The 21035-nt window shown below is 39.9% G+C and overlaps 1 protein-coding gene across 15 annotated transcripts in view; it reads right to left on the bottom strand.

Moving 5' to 3' along the window:
* LOC100120504 (BTB/POZ domain-containing protein 17) overlaps positions 1–21035 on the bottom strand; it is a 62649-nt gene that overhangs the window by 31819 nt on the left and 9795 nt on the right. For 9 of the 15 annotated variants that reach the window (XM_031928237.2, XM_031928234.2, XM_032601952.1 and 6 more), the window contains one exon: positions 5858–6024. The exons of the other annotated variants lie outside the window; for them this stretch is intronic. In XM_031928237.2, the coding sequence (XP_031784097.1) occupies positions 5858–5959 (102 nt within the window). In that variant the 5' untranslated portion in view covers positions 5960–6024. The remainder of the gene's footprint in view (positions 1–5857; positions 6025–21035) is intronic. 15 annotated transcript variants of the gene reach the window in all.

Genomic DNA, 21035 nt, shown 5'->3' with positions numbered 1-21035 from the left:
TTTTCTAGTACGTTAAGGCAAGAATAACGCAAAAAGAAAGCCGCAGCTGTCCCAAAAAGGCAGCTCTCGATCTTTTCCGAATTTTCGCTTTAAAAAAGCCTTATCTTTCAAGTCTCTACGCGAACCGAGCTCCTAGTGCACTTTGAAAGTACGTTAAGGCCAGAAATGCGCAAGAAGACAGACGCATCAGCTCCAAAATCGAAGCTCTTGCCGTTTTTCGAATTTTCGCTCTAAATAAGCTTTACATTTTAAGTATCCACGCGAACCGTGCTTCTGGTGCACTTTGAAAGTAAGTTAAGGTCAGCAAAGCGCGAGAAGACAGCCGCAGCTGCTCCAGAAAGGCAGTTCTCGCTGTTTTTTGAATTTTCGCTACAAATAAGCGAAAGAAAACTGCAGCAGCTGTTCCGAAATCAAGGCTCTCGCCGTTTTCTCATTGACTTAACAATTCGTTGACTTGACCTGGAAATTAAGTGTCTGGAAAATAAATTAAAATCAGTTCTGTAAGTTGAACGAAAATCTTTCGCACATGCAGATCGTCAGACGTTGCGAAATAATTGCGCTTTCCGATCTCTTCGGCTCTCTCTGTTCCTCCATTTGCCGCCGCCGACCTCCTTAGCAACGGCTTGCCCCACTCGTTGCCACGCCGCGGATGCCGAGCTCACTTCCCATTACGCGCTTCTCCGCCGGTCGCTGTGGTGGGGGGATTTTCCTTTCCTAACTGGGAAAGTGAAAAGTGGAGGAAAATTTTTCGGACTTATTTCCCTAGACTCAGTTTTTTATACCGATCACGATGGTATAGTTGGAAACTATTTGTCATGATTGGACCAGTACTTCAAAACGATATTATTCTTAGTAGTTGGACATTGTAGTCAAATGTGTCCAACTACTGCTTTTGTTTTCGAGGTTATATCTTCTATTTTATTACAATACTAAATATAAGAGTGGCCAAGTGTAAGTTTGAATTTTCATTTTGTCTAAGTATTGGGCATTTTACCTTAGCTTATGTTAATGATAAATATTCTATTCAAATCGAATACTTTTGTTTTCAAACATTTTTCAAGAAATTTTTTAAGCATTTTAGTGAGCGACAATAGTACATTACGCAACAATGGGTCAAAGTAGAGGGGATAGAGTTAAAGATTTTAGGATAAGTCTGTCCCGCGGGAAAAATATTCTCGTGAGGGCAGTATAATCAGCTGTTACGAACAGAAAGCAGACATAATCGAAAGGCGAAGAAGTAGACGACGGGACTCGAACTCGCGGACCCGAGAGCCAGAGGCCTGTGCTCTAACCACTGAGCTAACGTCTACGATGCATTCGGACGCCATGCGTAGTACGACTCGGCGAACTCTTATCGCTGACTCGTCTCGGTGCTCGCGTTGCAGACGTGTGCGTCTGTGCCACCACTCCCCTTTGAGGCGAGCCGTCCTCGGCTCGCGCACTTCCTTACCGATAGGCAGTTCCTGCTTTCTTCGGCATTGTGCCTCGGTCCTCGGCCATGTTCGGACACAAGACTGCAGACTGCATTACCACGCAGATTAGAAGCGTCCACGTATGATCTTTCAGACTCATGACTAACAGGGGCTTGATCTGGGGCGTCTATTGGTGGAGTGCTATGGGTAAGGTAGGAATTTGTCGTGGGTTCGAAGAGATCTATTTTAGCCAGGTTCTACACCAATGATCTCCCCCCTAAGGGATGCCAGAATGTTACAGAAGTGCGAGGGAAGTCATGGACGGTGCGGTGTGGTGTAGAGACAAGATAGTGGTTGATGGTGTACAGAGGGAGTTGAGAGCTAATAGAAAAATCTACTTTTGCCTCGTGTTGCATATAGTATTTTGTTTGCCCGCGGCCGACTTTTTTTGCACACTGCTCACTTTTTTGCCCGCTGAGAAAATTTTGCTGATAACTGCAAATTTTGAGGTTGTGAGGGTTTTGAAAATTTAAAAAATTTTAATAAATATTAATACTTGTGTTAATTAATGAAAATGCCCTGGTAGAAAATTTGCCCCATATCTGCGCAGAATCTGGCGAATTTTATGCTGAGTGTCCAGAATATCTTATAGAATCTAGGCAAAATCTACTCCCAGTGGCGACGTTACTCGGCCAGAATAGTAAGTATTTTGAGGTTATACATTAATCAAAACAAGGTTTCTCCTGGAGTTTCGATAGAATTTAAAACGTAATTAGTCAAAACTCGTGACTCGGGGGTTTTGTAAGGTCGCTGAAAACGAATGTAGCGACGGCAACACTCCCCGAGGTACCTGGTGCCCAGGGTAGGCAGTATCAACGTCGTCTCCTGGAGTTTTATGGGAATTTGATAGAAATTGAGTTAAATACGTTACTCAGGGATTTCTTGGGCCACGGAACACGGATATGGTGTCCTACTTTAAATAATTCTAGGAGACGACGTTGATACTGTCTATCCTGGGCACCAGGTACCCCAAAAGACCTTGTCATTGCTATATTTGTGTTTAGCAACCTCGAAAACCCCCGAGTAACGAGTCTCAACCAAATATGTTGTTAATTTCTCGTGAAACTCTAGGGCACGACGTTAATACTGGCCACCCTGGGCACCAGGTACCTCGGAGAGCGTTGCCGTCGCTATATTCGTGTGCAGCGACCTCAAAAACCGCCGAGTAACGAGTTTCGACAAATCATGTTTTAAATTTTCTGTAAAACTCTCGGGGACGACGTTGATACTGCTCACCCTGGGCACCAGGTACCTCGAAGAGTGTTGCCGTCACGATATTCGTATTCAGCGACCTCGAAAACCCCCGAGTAACAAGTTTCGACTAACTATGTTTATTGGCCCTTTATTGACCAAAGAAAATTTCATTTTCATTCAATATAATAAACTTGACTTTAATTGATCTCATTTAGACAGTACTTGCATGCTGATATACCATATTTTTACGTTTTCAATGAAAAAAACAAAGAAATGGATACGAAGAAAAAGAGTTTAGGAAGCCAATTAGAAGTGGAATGTACTTTGTAAATCTGAAGGATCGTGAAAGATTTTTTTTAAGATTATTGTTAATACATGTAAAGGGGGCTTAATTTTATGAAGAATTAAAAACATTGGAGAATGTTACATACGCAACATTACATGAAGTAGTAGTAGCTAGAAAATTAATAACCACCGATGAAGAATGGGACAAATGCTTGGAAAAAGCAATCAAGGTTGAATTTCCGAAAGCCCTGTGTAACCTGTTTGGTTATATATGCGTATTTCATAACCCAGTACATGTTAAAGAATTATTTGAAAAATATGAAGCATATTTTCACAGTCCATTGTTAACTAAAGAATGACGTGAAAATATCTCACTGATACATATCAATTCTATTTTAACAAGTCATGGGTATATAATGACTTCAATTTAACTAAATTTAGTGAGAATATTGAGGAAACCAATTATGAAGAATCTTATGCATAACAAATGAAATTTAAAATGATTCATTATACAATATAAGCTCTTTAACGAATAAGCAACGTGAAATTTTCGATGCAGTAATAAATAGTGTAATTAATAAAGCTAATCGAGTAAAGTGTTTCATTCTTCACGGACCTGGAGGTAGAGGAAAAATCTACTTATTAAATACAATTATCACTCATTTTTAAATAAAGAAAAAATAAGTGTTTGACCTGTAGCATGTACTGGTATAGCAGAAAATTTATTAATCAGTGAAAGAACTTCACATGTAATTTTTAAATTACCATTAAATATAAATGAAGATTCAACGTGCAACATTACTCCCAATTCAATATATCGAGAAAAATAAAAGTTATAATTTGGGATGAAATAACAATGACATCAAAACATGCTTTTCATGCAGTGGATACATTATTTAAAGCATTTCCAAATTTATTATGTAATAATGCCATTGAATTTGGTGGCAAAGTAATGATTGTAGCAGGTGACTTCTGACAATCATTACCTGTTGTCAAACATGGGAATCGAACAAAATTATTGAAAATTGTGTGAAAAATAGTCATTTATGGAGTAAATTCCAAATAATGACTTTAAAAGATAAAATGAGAGTTAGTAATTGTGACAGAGTTTAAACGATGGCTATTAAAAATTGGAAATGGAAAATACTCTAACAAATTTAAAATGGATAATGATAAAACTTTACTTTCAACAGAATTATTATCAATTAGTGATATCATTATGGAGATTTATGGAGATTGCTTTAATGATAATAATGCCAATAAACTTTGCGAAAAAGTAATTTTAGCGCCGTAAAGCAATGATGTACTAAAAATTAAGTGAATTATAAAAGACTATCTAAGTGTAGATTCATGTAAAGATGATAATAAATAGATGTTACCAATAGAATTTTTAAATTCACTTACGTTTAATGGCCTACTGCCTCATAAGTTACGTTTAAAAGTAGGTGCTGTAATTATTCTGCTGAGAAATTTAAATTTAAATAATGAGCTTTGTAATGGTACTTGATTAATAGTAAGGAAAATGATGCAATTCTGTATACAGGCAGAAATAATTAGTGGTAAACAATTTGATAAAGTTGTTTTAATACAACGAATTGATTTGACTTCTTCAAAAGAAGAAATTGCTTTTGACATGACAATACGATAGTTTTAGTACGATTAGGATATGTAATAACAATCGACAAATCACAAGGCCTAACATTTAACAGAGTTGTTGTCTATTTACGAAATACAGTCTTCAGTCATGGTCAATTATACGTAGGGTAACGTTAATTATCCAGGGTAACGTTAAAGAAAAATTTAACAATTTTACTTACAAAAAATTTAAGTTTCAAGGAGAAAAGTAAAAATAATGATGATTCAAATAAGATATATACCAACAATATCGTATATCATAAAATATTAAATTAATAATAAACTAATAAAATATGTCAGTTATTGAGAAAAGATGTGAAAGATTCACGCCACACAGATACCTTAAGTATACTTAATATAATAGTAAGTACATATATATAAATTAATAATGAAGAAATAAATCATCTCCTATTTTAAATATACATTGGCAACATGTAAATAGTGCGCTTTGAATTATAAATAATAATAAACAAATAAAATATCTTCTATTTTAGATATATATGGGCAACATGTAAATAATGCGCTATAAATTATAAATAATAATAAAAAATAAAATTTGTCAGTTGTTGAGAACCCGGTTGAAAATAATTAGGTGAATTTAGTATATGATATTGTTATATAATTTTATTACATTTTTTATTATATAATTTTTTAGTCCCAAATATTCATGTAATAAAATCATGTACAAAAATTATATAACTTGTAACACAACGAAATTTTACCGTGCATCAACGGCGTTTGGCGCGGTCGGGGTAGACCGTCTCAAGGCTGTATGAATGAGAGAGAGAGTGCATGTGATTAATTGCGCCGTTTATTTTTCCGAGTAAACGGCGAGAGAGGAGTAGTGGTTCGTAGTGACAGATGCCACACAAGTCAAGGGCCCTAACGACGGGGAATTGGGAGTCGCTACAGGTTCCACGGCCAAGAGCAATCTTGGTTGTCTGTGAGTGAAAGGCGGTCTGAATGTTATGAGGGTTTGAATTTTGCGCCTATCTTCTCCGACAGTGTGTCCGCGGGAATATCAGTGCGCATGCGCGACCGCGCGACGCGGCAACGGTGCGTGAACCGATAGTGTTGCGAGCAAGCGGAACGTCGGGCCGCGAGGTGCTGACCAATCACATTTGAGTAGCAATCGTTTTTCAACAAACCTATCCCAATCCTGATTTTCACATAGTGTTATTTTCCACTTTCAGCAATGGTCACTTTATGAAAAAAAATATGAAAAAAATTTTAGAAAAACAATTTTTAAATACTTTTAATAAAGTTCCTACCTCAATTATGTTTGTTTTTTCTTCATTTGGTTTGTTCCATTTTGAAGATTTGTCTGGCAAACTATTTTTCTTTATTTGCTTGTTTTCGCGAATGTTATCCATTTAATATTTTTAGTAGCCCAATAATATGCATGTTTTAAAAAAATGTTTCTTTATAATATTTTTCTCTGTAAAAAAATAGAACATGAATTTATTTTATATTAATACGCTTTTAAGATTTCAAGTTATAGTTAGTAAAATAAAGTAAAAAAAATTAGGAGGGTGATCTTGCCTTAATAAATAACAATTACTACCATTGAATAGGCTGTCACGGCGTCCAATAAAATGAATAAGTGACTCAATAAGTGGGACTTAACGAGTTAAGTAAAGACAAAATTGGGGGAAAAACGTACTTTTAAAAATCAATTTTTCAAAAAATTTAAAATCTGTTAAAATAAAACGGCTACAACAAGAAATAAGCTAGTAGGCTGAAACTTTTACAAAATGCACAAACAAATTAAAGATGTTGCCCAAATCACAAGAGCAAGTTATAAGAATCTCTGCATGGCAGATGATAACTTACAGCAATGCCAACGATCAGGAACTCAGGGAAGGAAAATCCAGACAACCTCAAGGCTTAGATCTCGGAAGGCGGATACAACAAAGGAAGCCCCAACTACTCCGCAGGATAGAAATGGAGGAAGATAACCAACCTAAAAAGGCAGCGTGGCAGCAAGTCGTCACAAGAAAGTAAAAGAAAAGGAGAAAAAGGCAAACAAAGAGGATAAAAAGACCCCAGGACCGAAGCGGGCAAGACCTCCCAGACCGAATGCTTTAATCATCAAGGCTGCATATAGTCGTTTGTTTGTACATGCGGGCGACGCACTAGGCTTTCTCACATGGCCTCCTCACAACTCCGGGAACACCTTCCGCCGCTATGCTCCGGTACTATGCACTTAGCATTGCTTTCGGTATTTGTCCACGGCCCCTCGACATTCATACTCTTCTTTTTTACAATCAGCTTGACTGGGCGAGTCATAACATTCACACGTAGCTCGATAAGCCGTAAACTTTCCCTACTCTCCAACACCGCCTACCTTTTCCTTTGCTTCGCAGCTTCTAGTGCATCCGTTCTATTGCTTGGACATGAACCGAGATACGTTCGGATCAACGCAGTCCCCGGGTTCCGGGCCCGCTTTCCGCTTTGTCACCCGGGAGCCTACTGATTGTGCTTGTTATTGGTGGGAACTCACACCCGCTCAGTGGGTGGTGGGACCCATCCAATCCCTACGCGCTCTGCCAGGCACGTACCCGAGTCGTCGCATACTATGCAGCTACTAACGACCTCGAGCTGCTCCCAGGCATTACCTCAGGTGGCCTATGCCTGGCTAAGGCATCTTAGGTTTTCAGACCTCCCCTTAGAACGGCGTGCTCTTGCTCCTAAAGCGATATGGAGCTAATTCAACCAACTGCCACCACGAATCCGTTACCCTGCCAGGACAGGACCGAAGCCCTGCGGCTCCCCAATCCCGTGGTACTGAGTTTATCCTCTCCAGTACAGAGTTCACAAAGGTTTCCGCTCGGCGTACTACACAACGCTACCACATTATAAAACCCCACTTATTCTTAGCATTGGCCAACTATGACTCACGCCGAAGCGTCCCCAGGGCTAGAGGGGGTCAAAACGTCAAAAAAGGTCAAACCCCCCCGCGGTCGATTAGAGCCCGACCAACCACGGGAGCCTGGGAGTACTAGTTTTGTTATTTACCATTACGAGTGGTTCATCCAACACTTGACTAGTCACAGCTCGAGGCATTGCTGCCCCTTCCTCTACACGGAGAAAAAAATAGTAGCGTTTACTGAACCTAGTTAAGTAAAGCATTTCAGTAGATGCTACTGAACAGACTTCAGTAAAATCTACTTGACTGTGTGCGACAGCGAAGGGGGACGGCGCACCTAACCTAAAAAAAGTATACTAGTATGGTGTAGCGTGAGACACGAGAGACTGAGAGAGAAAGAAAGAGATATATAAATATGCAATATAATGTGTCTCATCTGAGACGAGACACAAAGAACGTTGGATCTGCGCCAATCACCCTTCCCTGTGCTCATAACTTCTGTCTGAGGTGCCTTTGCGACACAGTCGAGCATGGCCTTCTTATATTATTATATGGCCTTATTTTGTTGGTTTTACAAACCAAATATGACTAAGGCTATGTCGAACATAGTAATAATATCTATCATGCAATTATTATTTACAAATTTTATTTAATACTGAAGTTAGTTACCGAACTGTTCATTCAGTTGAAACTACGCGAGCGACTTCAGTTAGATTTACTTAATAGCCGTTACTGAAAAATGTAGGTTACATTTACCTAAATTTTGAGTAAGCGCAACGTTTTATTTTTCTTCGTGTATCCTGTCGTGAGAGTCCTTCCTACCGGGCTTACCGAAACGCAGGCTTCAGCCATCTTGACCTGACGGGCACGAACCACCGAAGGAAGGCAAGTCCTGTTTTTGTTTTTACATGCAGTACCTGCCTTTCGGCTCACCCACATGGCCCTCTTGGCACACTTACTAATCAGCAGAAAACTCGCCAGTGCTCACCACTCGGCCTTAATACATCCACACTCTTTATGCACACACACACTTTTAAAACACCACCTCGCAGCTTGTCCCGGCAAGCCTCCACTGATTTTCGATGCGCCGTAGGACAACGGGCCGAGATACGCTCGGCCAACGCGACCGATGAATGCACGTTAACATACATGGCCTACCGAAGCCCAGTGACTTATGTGGGAAGTCAACCGGCCGCTCGGATGGGCGGCGGGATCCCATCCAATCCCTCATGACTCTGCAGGTCAATACCCGAGTTGTGCACTGCAACTCACACATCGAAAGATAAACTTTCTGCCCAGCATGCGGGCTAACCACCGCCATCACGAGTCCTTTACCCTGTCGGGACAGGATATGCTATCCTGCGGCTCCCCGACCCCGTGGTACTGATTTTATCCTCCCCAGTAGAGAGTTCACAAACGTTTCCACCCGAGTGTACTAAGCATGCTACCACGTTTTAAACGTCCCACTCATTTTTGGCATTGGCCAACCATACATTACGCCGGAGCGTTCCCAGGGCTAGAGTTCCAAGCAGCTAGTTAGAGCCCGACTAACTTACAAGGGCCTGGGTATACTAGTTTCGATCTTCGCCAACCGGATGGTCCTTCAATCACTCGACTAGTTACAGCTCGGAACATTACTGATCCTTCCCCCTTCCTCTCGTGGGGGGTATACCGAGGCTACCGAAATCTCAGGGTTCACCCAACTGCCCTGGCAGAAATTCCACCCTCCCGGGGCTCTTCCGTTCGGAGGAAGGCAGAAGGAAAGAGCTATGCAGACATTTTGTCAAAAATGAAAGCGGCTTCATCACTTAACACGCTGGAGAATAGCGTAAATGAAATACGCAGAACAGTTACAGGAGATCTTCTGATAGAGCTTAAACGCACAAGAGAAGTCTAAACCTCGGACTTCCAAGAAGCAGTTATTAGATAGAGCTTAAACGCACAAGAGAAGTCTAAACCTCGGACTTCCAAGAAGCAGTTATTAGATAAAGCTTAAACGCACAAGAGAAGTCAAAACCTCGGACTTCCAAGAAGCAGTTAAAGCAGTACTAGTGGAAGGCGCCACAATAAAAGCACTCCAGCAAGAAAAAACCATTAAAGTAAAAGATCTAGACATGCTTACCTCAAAAGAGGAGGTACTAGAAGCACTACAGAAGGAAAAAGGCGAAGAGAACATCATAGAAGACTCTACGATAAGATCTCTGCGAAAGACGTACCATGACATGCAGATTGCAGTGATACGGATACCAGCTCAGATAGCGGCTAAGATCACTAAGCTACAGAAGATCAGAATAGGATGGGTCAACTGTAGGATCCGAGTGTCTAACCGCAAAAACTAGCCCCTTAGGTCTTCTAAATGCCTAGGTTTTGGCCGTATCAGCAGAAACTGCACAGTAACTGAAGATAGAAGTAAGATTTGCTTTAAATGTGGAAAAAATGGACGCAAAGCGAAGGAGTGTAAGAACTAACCCGACTGTGTACTCTGCAAAGAAGGCACAGGTGGGATGAGTGACCACGCAGCTAGAAGTTATGCAAGCCCAGTTTACCGAGCTCCAGTAGAAGCCACTGACAGACGAGAAAATGAAAATAGTGCGGTTGAATATAAATTACAGCGCGACTGCACAGGACCTACTGAGCCAATATGTCCGTGAGACAGAGATCGACATAGCCATCGTCTGTGAAAAAATGAAAAAACTTTCCAGGAAAAAGTGACAATATGTAATGGAGGATTCGTACGTGCTAAGGTCGCAGGCATACACATTTACAGTTGCTATATTTCTCCTGACGCGTCGATAGAACAATTCAGACAACTGATGGACTGGGTAGTACAGGATGCTGTAGGAAGAAAACCGGTACTGATAGCAGGCGATTTCAATGCCTGGGCAGTAGAGTGAGGCAGCCAAAGGACGAACAAAAGAGGACGAGCGCTAATGCAAGCATTCGCCCTTCTTGACTTGGTCTTAGTTAACCAGGGATTTTCTTACACATTTCAACGAGGAGACGCAGGGTCCATCATAGATCTCACGTTTGTTAGTAGCTGTCTAATTGGTTTAGTTAGATCGTGGACGGTAAGCGATCATTACACAAATAGTGACTATCAAGCGATAATGATGGAGATAGGAATATCAAACCGCAGATCCAACGGGAGGACAACGACAAAAAGAGTTGGTTGGAAAACGAAGGATTATGATAAGGAGACATTTCTGCTGGTTCTAGAAGAAATACAGCTGTTTGCATATGCGAATGATAAGGTCGAGCAGGTAATAGGAAATATTACCCGAGTCTGCGACGCAACGATGCCGATGAGGGCTCCCAATAATAGACGACCATCAGTATACTGGTGGGATAAAGAAATTGACGCTGCCCGCTGCGAGTGTCATCGAACCAGAAGACGGGAACAGCGGGCCCGGAAGAAATACTACGAGACTGGTCGACGTAAAGAAGTAGTAGACGCCCTAAATAAAGGATGCTAAACGGATACTTAAGAAAAAAACCGAGAAAATAAACGAAGGTGCCTCAAATAGTTACAGGACGAGGTTGAGATGGATGCCTGGAGGCGACCGTACCAAGTAGTAATGAAGAAGATAAAGGGAGGTTATATTCCCCCTGCTAAAAGCCCGGAATCGCTGGACCGTATTGTAACCACGCTGTTTCCCCTTTAACTGGAAGCAACAGCTATCCCTGAAGCGGAGGGAAATGACAAAATCATTCCAACAATCACCACAGAGAAATTACTGGCTGCATGCAAAAGAATTGGGAACAACAAGGCTCCAGGCCTGGATGGCATACCCAATATTGCATTGAAACAAGCTGTACAGACACGCCCCAATGTCTTTGTGGACGTGTACAATTCATGTCTCGAAGAAGGGACGTTTCCTAAGAACTGTAAGAAGCAACGCCTGGTACTATTACCAACAGGAGATTAGCCACCTGGAGAAGCTGCCTCATACAAACCACTCTGCATGTTGGACACCCCGGGCAAGATTTTAGAGGGCATAATCGGCGTTAGAATGGACTAACAATAAGTCATCGAAAAACCAGGTGGACTAGCGGAATATCAATACGGCTTCAGGAAAAAACGCTCCACTCTTGACGCCGTCAGCTTAGTAGTCGACACCGCTAGAATTGCAATAGAAGTATTATGTTTACTAAGGACTGGGAGATTGATGAGATATTCAATAATCGACTATACTCGTTGGTGGTTCAGGCGTAACTCTATTTCCTCGGATCATAATATGACGCTAGGAGCGCTAGCGTATATACATGTGTATATGTATAAGTGTACATATACTACATCCTTCCCCTTTTATAATGTTCACATAAATTAATAAAGGAATTATTTACACTATTTACATGGTCATTTAGTGGCATTATAACGTTGAACAGGTTTCTTGATACGCGTGGATTTTCTTATGAGAGCATTACTCTGTGTGCTATCTTTAAGATCGATCGATTCGCTTTTGCGTTCTTTGTATCGAAGTCGTTTCGCCAATGTGTCAACTGATCGTAATGTCTCTTATGTTCTCCTCCCCGTTCAAATCGTACAATACAGCTTCTTGGGAAACGTTCCTTTACAATATCAGCTCTTGACATGTTTGGATGGTATTTACGAAAATCTTTAGCCATTACTACGTCTCCTTTCAAAAGTTTCTTTTCTGTTATCGTGAAATTTTTTTATTTGACTTTCTTGTTTTAATTCTATCAATTTTCTGCTATCAGGACGTAGCAATACTAAAGGTGTTTGTAACTCTCGGTTCTACAACAATTTTGCGGGAGATTCCCCAGTGGTCGTATGTTTGGACGTTCTATACGCAAATAAAAATGTTTGAATCGCGTTTTTCACATCAACTCGCTGACTTTGCATAATAGCTTTTATCTGCCTTTTGAATGTTTTAACAATGCCTTCTACTGCACCATTTGTCGCTGGATGGCTTGTAGCTGTATATGTATGTTGTATACCTAACATTATAAAATACGTATTACATTCGTCGCTCAAAAATTGAGTTCCAGAATCTTTAATAATGTGAAAAGGCAATCCACGTTTCGCAAAAATTTTCTTGAATATTTTTACTGTATGTTGCGCTGTCATATTTTTTAATACATATACTTCGGGCCATTTGGAGAGAGAATCTAATAGTAAGAAATACATGTACCCTAAATAAGGCCCTGCGAAATCTGCATGAACTCTATGCTAAGGTTGGTTGGGATATGGCCACGGAGAAGGTGTTACTCGTTTTGGACTATCTTTAACCGTGATACAATATTTACAATATTTTACTTTCTCTTCTAATTGTTTATCAATTGCCGGCCAACACACAGCCGACCTCGCCATACTTTTCATTCTAACAATTCCAAAATGACATTCATGTAGTTTTTCCGTAACTTCAGCTTGCAACTTAAATGGTATAATAACTCGTTGACCCCACTCTTTTTCAATAGTTATTTCGTCTTTCCGTAACCCAAAGAGTTGTAATTCAGTCGGCCAATCTTTTATTTTATTCTCTGGCCATCCAGTTTGTACCATTCTTTTTACTTTTGATAAAATTTTGTCTTTTGTCGTTTCGCGTGCTACGGCCTTATAATCCAAACAAGCTATTTTGCTCTCGGCTACGTAGTGTAAACCGATAAGGTGTCTGCTACGATATTATTTCTGGTGCTTATGCATTCAATTTTGTAATTAAATGAAGATAAAAAAAGAGAAATTTTGCAGTCTGCTTGCTGCAATTTTAGGTATACCTTTTTCAGGTTAGAAAATTCGCGATAATGGTTTATTATCTGTTCTTAGAATAAATTCTCTAGCAAATACGTAATCATAGAATTTTTTGACACCAAATATTATCGCAGCAGCCTCCTGATCGATTTACGAATAATTTTGTTGAGCTTTTATTAAGCTTTTCGAAGCGAACGCTACCGGCTTATCACCATCGGCATATGGTTGACTAATAAAAGCGCCCTGCGGTGACGCATCAACCGTAAGTATTAATGGTAAAGAAGGATCGTAATTTACAATTATTTTTTTCAACTCTTGCTTTACGCTTTCGAACGCTTGGTTACAACTATCAGTCCATATAAATTCTTTTGTGTTATTACACTTATAAAGTGGCGCTGATATTTGTGCACGGTTTTTAAGCAATCGACCGTAATAGTTTACTTTTCCGTGTAATAATTGTAAATCTGTGTGATCTGCGGGTGTTTTCATTTCAGCGATCCCTTTATATTTACCCTCATCAATAGTGATATTATTGCCCGACAATTTGTATCCAAGATATGAGACTTCCCTTTAGAAAAATTTGCATTTATTTACACGCCCTTTTAGGCCGCACTGTGCTAACTTTTGTAAAACCTTGTCTAGATTTTGCAAATGTGCGGCATCGCTATCACCCGTGACTATTACATCGTCAGCTACAACCGCGACTCCCCGAATATCTTTCAGAATTTCTTTCATCCTCATCTGGAAATATCCGGGCCCTGATGAAATGCCGTACATCATGTATTTATAACGGAATAAACCTTTATGAGTATTTATTGTCATTAGGTGTTGACATTCTTCATCTACTGGGACTTGTAAGAACGCGTCTTTTAAATCTATTTTCGAATACCGCTTACATACATTTTCTTGCCCTTTTGTATCTTGCGTTTGTAAACGTAGCATATCGTATCGTATTTAACTGGGGATTTGCCGTGGTTACGAAGTCGCCAGATGATCGTATGTGGCCATTCGGCTTAAACATGGGTACGACAGGTGTAGCCCAATCGCTTGTCTCTATGGGAACATCTCCGACAATTCTTCCAAGAATTTTCCGTACGCACGCAATAGGGAAGGAAGCTAGGAAGGGGAAAGCAGTGGAAGCGAGCTCGAGCTCATCAAAAGCACGCGAAAAAAGCGCGACGACAGCACGCTAATCTACAGTAAAAACGATATACTAGCCATTTTGAATGAGTTCGACGGATTTTACTTATGCCGCGCCACAAGCAACATTTATCATGATGACGACATAATCAAGATACAATGGCTAACAGCTATCCAACGTTACATTGAAAAAATTAGATAGCAGCTACTTAGCACTGTCGTATAGAAAGCATTCTCGCTGAATCAATAGATTTTAGAGAACAGTTTTTGGGCCAGAATCAGTAAATTCAGACATCTCAGAATTTTCGAGCGAACGCAATATCACCAAAGAATTGCGCCCACACTATCGATACTTGGCATCCATCAAAGGCAAAGAGACACGCTCGAAAAGAAAACAAAGCGCAAATTCGCGAACACTTTATAACCCAAGCAGTTCGGACGACAGCGAATAAAATACGCTTCCGCCGATAAAAATCACAGTCGCTTCTGAAAATTAGTAAGTTTTAACGAGTCGCGCGAAACCAACGTCGCAATCTTTCTCGTGAGAAATAAATAGCTCCTAAACCAGTGTCAACGTTATTCGAGCCTAAGCTAAATGACGCATTGCCATTGCTGGGTGAGAAATTAAACACAAATTTTATAGTTAACGTCAGAGAAGAACAATACGGGAGTAGAGACGGAATTCAAGTTAATATCCACGAAGCAAAAATCCAAAAGGCAAGCGATGGCGAGGAGTCGGGTTGAATCGCGTACATGTCGCATGCAAACGGCAAGAGCAACAGTTTTAATAAAAATAACACCAAGACGGTGAACGCCAACGGAAATTCCAGACCGCGTGAGCGTAAAACAACACCATCCATTGCTGCACCCGAAAAGAGTTAGAGCGAGCCAACACTGCGAGAATAGCCCAGAGGATCGAGAATCATCTCAGATGTAATCCTACCCCGGTCGAGTCACGTTAACGCTACGCTACCACAATTAACTCCGTTGTCTCCGAGCTGCGAAGCCAAAGACATAGGATTAAAAATTTTTAAAGCAGAAATTAGAGTCTCGCATCTTGCTAGAGCTGGAATTAAGTTCTCCCTAACGTTCGACTCATTAGAGGAGGCAAATAGTTTTGTCGAGGAGGGAGTTTCGAAGGTGGATCCACTTTGGAGAGCCTTTATTCCCAACTCTGGAATTTATATTACAGGCGTTGTATTTGGCGTGGGCAGTGATGCGACAAGCGAGGACATTCTTGCGGGTCTTGACCCTGTTTCAGGACAATACATTGATAAAGTGGAAAGAGTTTTTAATGTAATCAGAACTAAGGATGGAAACCCGACTCTATCTCCTTCAGACAAAGTAAAGATCTTCGCTAAGGGAAAGTTCCCTAAATACATAGCTATGTTCGGCATATTCCATAGAGTCTTCTATTTTGTACAATTGTCAACGTTTCGGACATGGTTCAGGTGCCTGTAAAAGCACCCCTAGATGTATAAACTGTGGTGAGGATGACCATTCAAATTCAGATTCATGCCCAAATCAGACTAAATGTCCAAATTGCCAGGGCCCTCATAAAACCTCAGATAGATAGTGCATATGGTTTGAGTTTAATAGAGAGGTGAATGCCATGATGACTGTTCAGAAGATTAGTAAGCAGAAAGCAACATCTTTGGTTCAACAGAAATTTTCAGACATAATTAAATCTTCTTTAGAGCACACACAGGCTAAAATATTCCTTGACGAAAACTCTCCTTTCTTGGATAAGAGAGAGCTTTTTGAATTACAGTATTCTGACCCAGGCATGAATAATATTGAATTTTTGAACAGTACTGAGGCTGAACCCAAACGGGGTGTGCAGGAGGGTGATGGGACACCTGCTCCCAGAGTCCAGTCATCTCCGAAAGATGGATCCTTTACAGATCCATCTCAAATTCTTCCCTCTCAAAGGATGTCATCAACTCCTTAAAAAAAAAAAGATAAAGGGTATGTTTACCAAGCTAAAGGTGATGATGAAGATGCTCCCTGAACTCTCCTCTTTTGCAAATAAACTTAAAAATAATCTTCCAACTCACATCAGAAATCAACTCTCAAAGAAATACAAAATGTTCCTACAAACCTTACCCCAGCTCCCCATCAAAGCAAAAAAGAGTGAATCCTTCAAGCACCCCCTCTCAGAAAGCACCAAAACCATCACCCAAAACTTCTCCACCCAAACCTGTATCTACAAAAATTAACTCAAATGAAACTAAATAAACCCAAGAAAGAAAGTTTGAAGTACTGAAGGCTCTTCAGAAGCTGGGTTAAGAGGTTACAGTCAGCGACTTAAATTTGGATGAATCTGCGCTACTCAATCTAACATGAATAAACTCAAGGTGATTTCGTGGAACGTTAGGGGGCTCAAGGGAAAATGGGCAGATATATCACAAATTCTTAACTCCTGTGACATACTATTTCTTTCTGAAACGTTTCTCAATGACCAGGACTACCACTATCCGGCAAAAGGCTTCAACCTCATTAAAGAGGTTCGAACCAATGGACGCAGGACCTTGGGGGGGGGGGGGGACTCTCCCTTTATATCAGAGAGAATATCCAATACAAAAAGATTACCGTACCCTCCACTCACAACTTTGTTGAGTATCTAGCTATCAAATTAGAATCTAAAATTTCTGAAAATTAATTTTTAACTTTATATATAATCCACCAAACAATAATATCAATGCACGTATTCTTACAAATTGGTTAGAGAATTGTTCATCTTACTCGAATATGCTTATTTCCGGTGGTTTCAACGCTCAACACAAAGCTTGGGGTAGCGAACTTGAGAATGCACTGGATAACATCTTAAGTGACTTTTTGGAATTCTCCCCACACTTTCGAATCCTCAATGATGGATCCACTACCAGGATTTTCTCCAGGAAAAGTTGCCCAGACGTATCACTAGTTTCAATTGACCTACATAGTAAAATCAACTGGGAGGTACTAGAAGATTCAATGGGAAGCAACCATTTTCCTCTTCTTCACTCCATCCTCTTAGAGGATATCTTTCTTACCCACGATCTATCTAAGATCAGGCTGTCTATGATAAATTGGGAACAGTTTACGGATAATATGATTACTCATACTCCAAATATCGACGTATTAAATGCAGGCAACTGCCTTGAAATGTATGTTGCACTCATAAATTCCATATATGAAGTAGTATCATTATCAGGTGGAAAGGTTTGTGACATCGCCAAAAAACCTAAGAAACGACCCAGAAGTTGTATTTGGTGGAATGAGGATTGTTCATCCTTGGTAGATGAGAGAAGAGACGCTCTCAGGAATTTCAGAAACACTCCCAACAGCCAAAACCTAGCTAATTATTTCAAAACCTGTAAAAATGACTCTAGAGGTCTATCAAAAATCAAATCTTCAAAGTTTAAATCATTTCTAGGTACGTTAAGTCCTTCCAACTCCCTGATTAAAAATTTTCAATTTATTAAAAGATATAAGAATAGATTCTATAACGATCTTCCTACTTCTAGGGATTCTCTTTCCATTGATAAAGACCCAGCTCTTAAAGCTGCTTTTGGTAAAGTTTCTTCATTTTACCACTACCATAATACCGAGATCTTAGAAAATTATACTTTCTGCACAGATAGTGTCCTCAACGCACCAATCTCCCATGCAGAAGTAATTTCATCAATTGAAAAGTCTAAAAGTAGATCTGCCCCGGGTTCGGGTGCCATCTCATATGCCTTAATTAAAAATCTTCCCGAGATAACTACCCTCTTCATAACTAAACTATATAACATAATTCTAGATTCAGGAAAGTTCCCTGAAAGTTGGAAGATTTTCAATGTAATAAGGGCTTCAGGCCTATAGCACTATCTAATTGCTATCTAATTCCTTAAAATCATGGAAAGAATAATTAATGACCGCTTGCAGTGGTTCACTGAAAACAAATATATTCTCCCCAACTCATTTTATGGCTTTCGTAGGAATAGATCTTGCCAGGATTGCTTAAGTATTTTAGATACTGATATTCGACTGGCTGGACTAAGAGGTCTTAAATTGGGTGTTTTAAGCCTTGACCTTGAAGGTACATATGATCTGGTCAACTTGGAGAAATTACTGAAGATCCTATCTGAAATGGGAATTCCCCCGAGGGTCCTGAGGTTCATCAGAAATAGTATAAATGATAGAATATTATTCGGATTCTTCAATGGATCCAAATTTAACCAAGGCTCAACTAATCAGGGCCTCCCACAGGGTTCCATCCTTAGTCCCTTACTGTTCAACATCTATATTTGCGCTCTCATCTATAAGATTACCCATAATGTCAAAACTATTTCATTCGCAGATGACATTATTGTATACTGTTCTGATGTAGATGCAACTCGGATTGTCAGAACTCTGGAGGAGAATTTGGCCTCTCTCAATACATGGTTTATATCTCTTTCACTCAAAATTTCTGTACCGAAATCCTCTTTTATTGTCTTCAATGATCCTGGTATCGCTCCTGGTGAGCTGTCAATTAAGCTCGGAAATCATGAAATTGTCAATACAGATAAATGGAAATATCTAGGAATTCTTTGGGACCAGAGTCTTTCTTGGGAACCCCACATCACCAAGCTCAAAAAGACTGCAACCAGAAGCGTTGCCAAGTTATCATCATTAGGCAACTTCAGCTGGGGAATCCACCCACAAACCATGTTGTAATTCTACAAGTCAATTATCAGACCCAGACTTGACTGGGGATCATATCTCTTCGCCAACGCTGGGTCATCCCTGCTCCAGAGATTGGATAAAATACAGAACAGTGCCATCAGAAAATGTATTGGGTGCCTCATAACTACACCTATTAATGTAATCCACCATCTAGCTGGAATCCCTACACTAAGTATACGTAGAGAAGCCTTGACAACAAAATACATTTTTAAAACCACTAGTTATCTGAATAATCAAATCACCCCTAGGCTATTAATCAGAGAATCGTACGATAACAGACCTTTTAAAGAAACATATAACAAGAAATTTGGATACATCTATCACATCTGGTCCTACTTTTACTCTTTAACTGATAAATTCATAAAATCACGTAAACTATTGACATACATCACCCCATATTTCTCTCATTTTCTTAAAGAAAAAGTCAACACAAACCTTGGTAGAAACTTAAAGAGCCACTCAAAAAATATAATAGAGGATTTTAAGAATATTACACGTACTAAATTTCCTAATCACATTTCTCTTTTCACAGACGGATCCAAGATCCCTTCTGGTGGGTGTGGTTCTGGCATTTACTGCGCTTTGCCTTCTGGGGACCGAGAAATATCATTTAAACTTCCGGCTGGTTTCACTATCCTCAGCTGTGAGGTGTATGCAGTGTGGCAGTCTCTGTTGGTCATTGGGAGCAGCTCACTTTCAGCTATCGCTAGGAGTGGTCTCAATTCCTCAATGCATTTTTTTATATTCCAGTGCAGAATGCTTCTGTACAGACTATCATGTTCGGGTTATAACATATCCATGGTATGGATCCCCAGTCACAGGGGTTTACCGGGAAACGAGAGAGCGGATAGAGTGACTGGCGCTGCTGCTAACATTGACCATATTAGTTTCAATAGAATACCTTTCCACGATCAATTGCATGAAATCAAATCTAAAACCGTTAAGGACATAACCTTGTTCACCCAGAATTACAAGGGGTATACAGCAGGCAGAAGATACATGGCCTTTCACCATGACTTCTCACTTGTCCCATGGTTTCATAATGCTATTATAAACAGTAGGAAAAATATATGTCTCCTTAACAGATTAAAATCATTCCACACTAAATCTAGACACCATTTATTTCAAAAAAATATCATACAGAATGACCTCTGTGACTGTGGTGAGGGATATCAGGATGTTGACCATTTGGTCTGGGAATGTCCCTTGCTCGAGGATCATAGAGATGAATTTTTGGACTGGTGCTTGAGCAATGACATTAAAACTGAAACGAATATTAGTGAAATCACAAACGTATATAACTACAGAATTGGTCTTCGTATTGCTTCCTTCCTAAATCTCTGTAAAGTGGATTTGTAGTTTTATCCTCTAAATTTGTGTTTATATATCTGTAACTTGTACATATCTGAATGTTCCCTTCGTAACTAATATATTGACGCACAGCTTCCCGGATGTGAAGAAGATAATGGAGCGGTAATAATCCTCCAGAAGTGGAACTACCGTTTCAAATCTGGCGAGTTTTCCTCGCTTCTCTCTTTGTCTATCAGCACTCCCACCCAGAGGTCGCCGTTAGAAGAAGGAAAAAAGAAGGGAAAAAGAAGGTTAGAAGAAGGAAAAAAGAAAAAAAATTGTCCAAATCCAGCATCTTTAAGTACGCAAATTGGTAATGGGTACATGCGGGTCGGCTACGCCGGACTTGAAATAACCCTCAAGGAGAAAAAAAAATGCTAATCTAAATTATAAACCAGATCAGGACTTTTGTTGACAGAAAAAATTGGAAACGAAAGAGAAATTATGCTGACTTTTGCAGACGTTAGCATAATTTTTGTTAAGATTGCTTTAGCGAAAAAGGACTTATGCGGACAAAAAAAGTCTCTTTTATGTATGTGTGTGTGTATATAAATATAATACTATTGTTACAGTTTTTTATTGTGAAAAGTGACAGGATTTGGTCGCGAAACTTGAATTTCCGACTATATATGTATACACACACACACACACACACACATACAGGGTGAGTCATTTTAATCTTTAA

This window comes from Nasonia vitripennis, assembly GCF_009193385.2.
Source record: "Nasonia vitripennis strain AsymCx chromosome 4 unlocalized genomic scaffold, Nvit_psr_1.1 chr4_random0005, whole genome shotgun sequence".
NCBI classification, from domain to species: Eukaryota; Metazoa; Arthropoda; class Insecta; order Hymenoptera; family Pteromalidae; genus Nasonia; species Nasonia vitripennis.
Note: the sequence above shows the minus strand (reverse complement) of the source record. Positions and strands in the feature narration are given on the sequence as shown.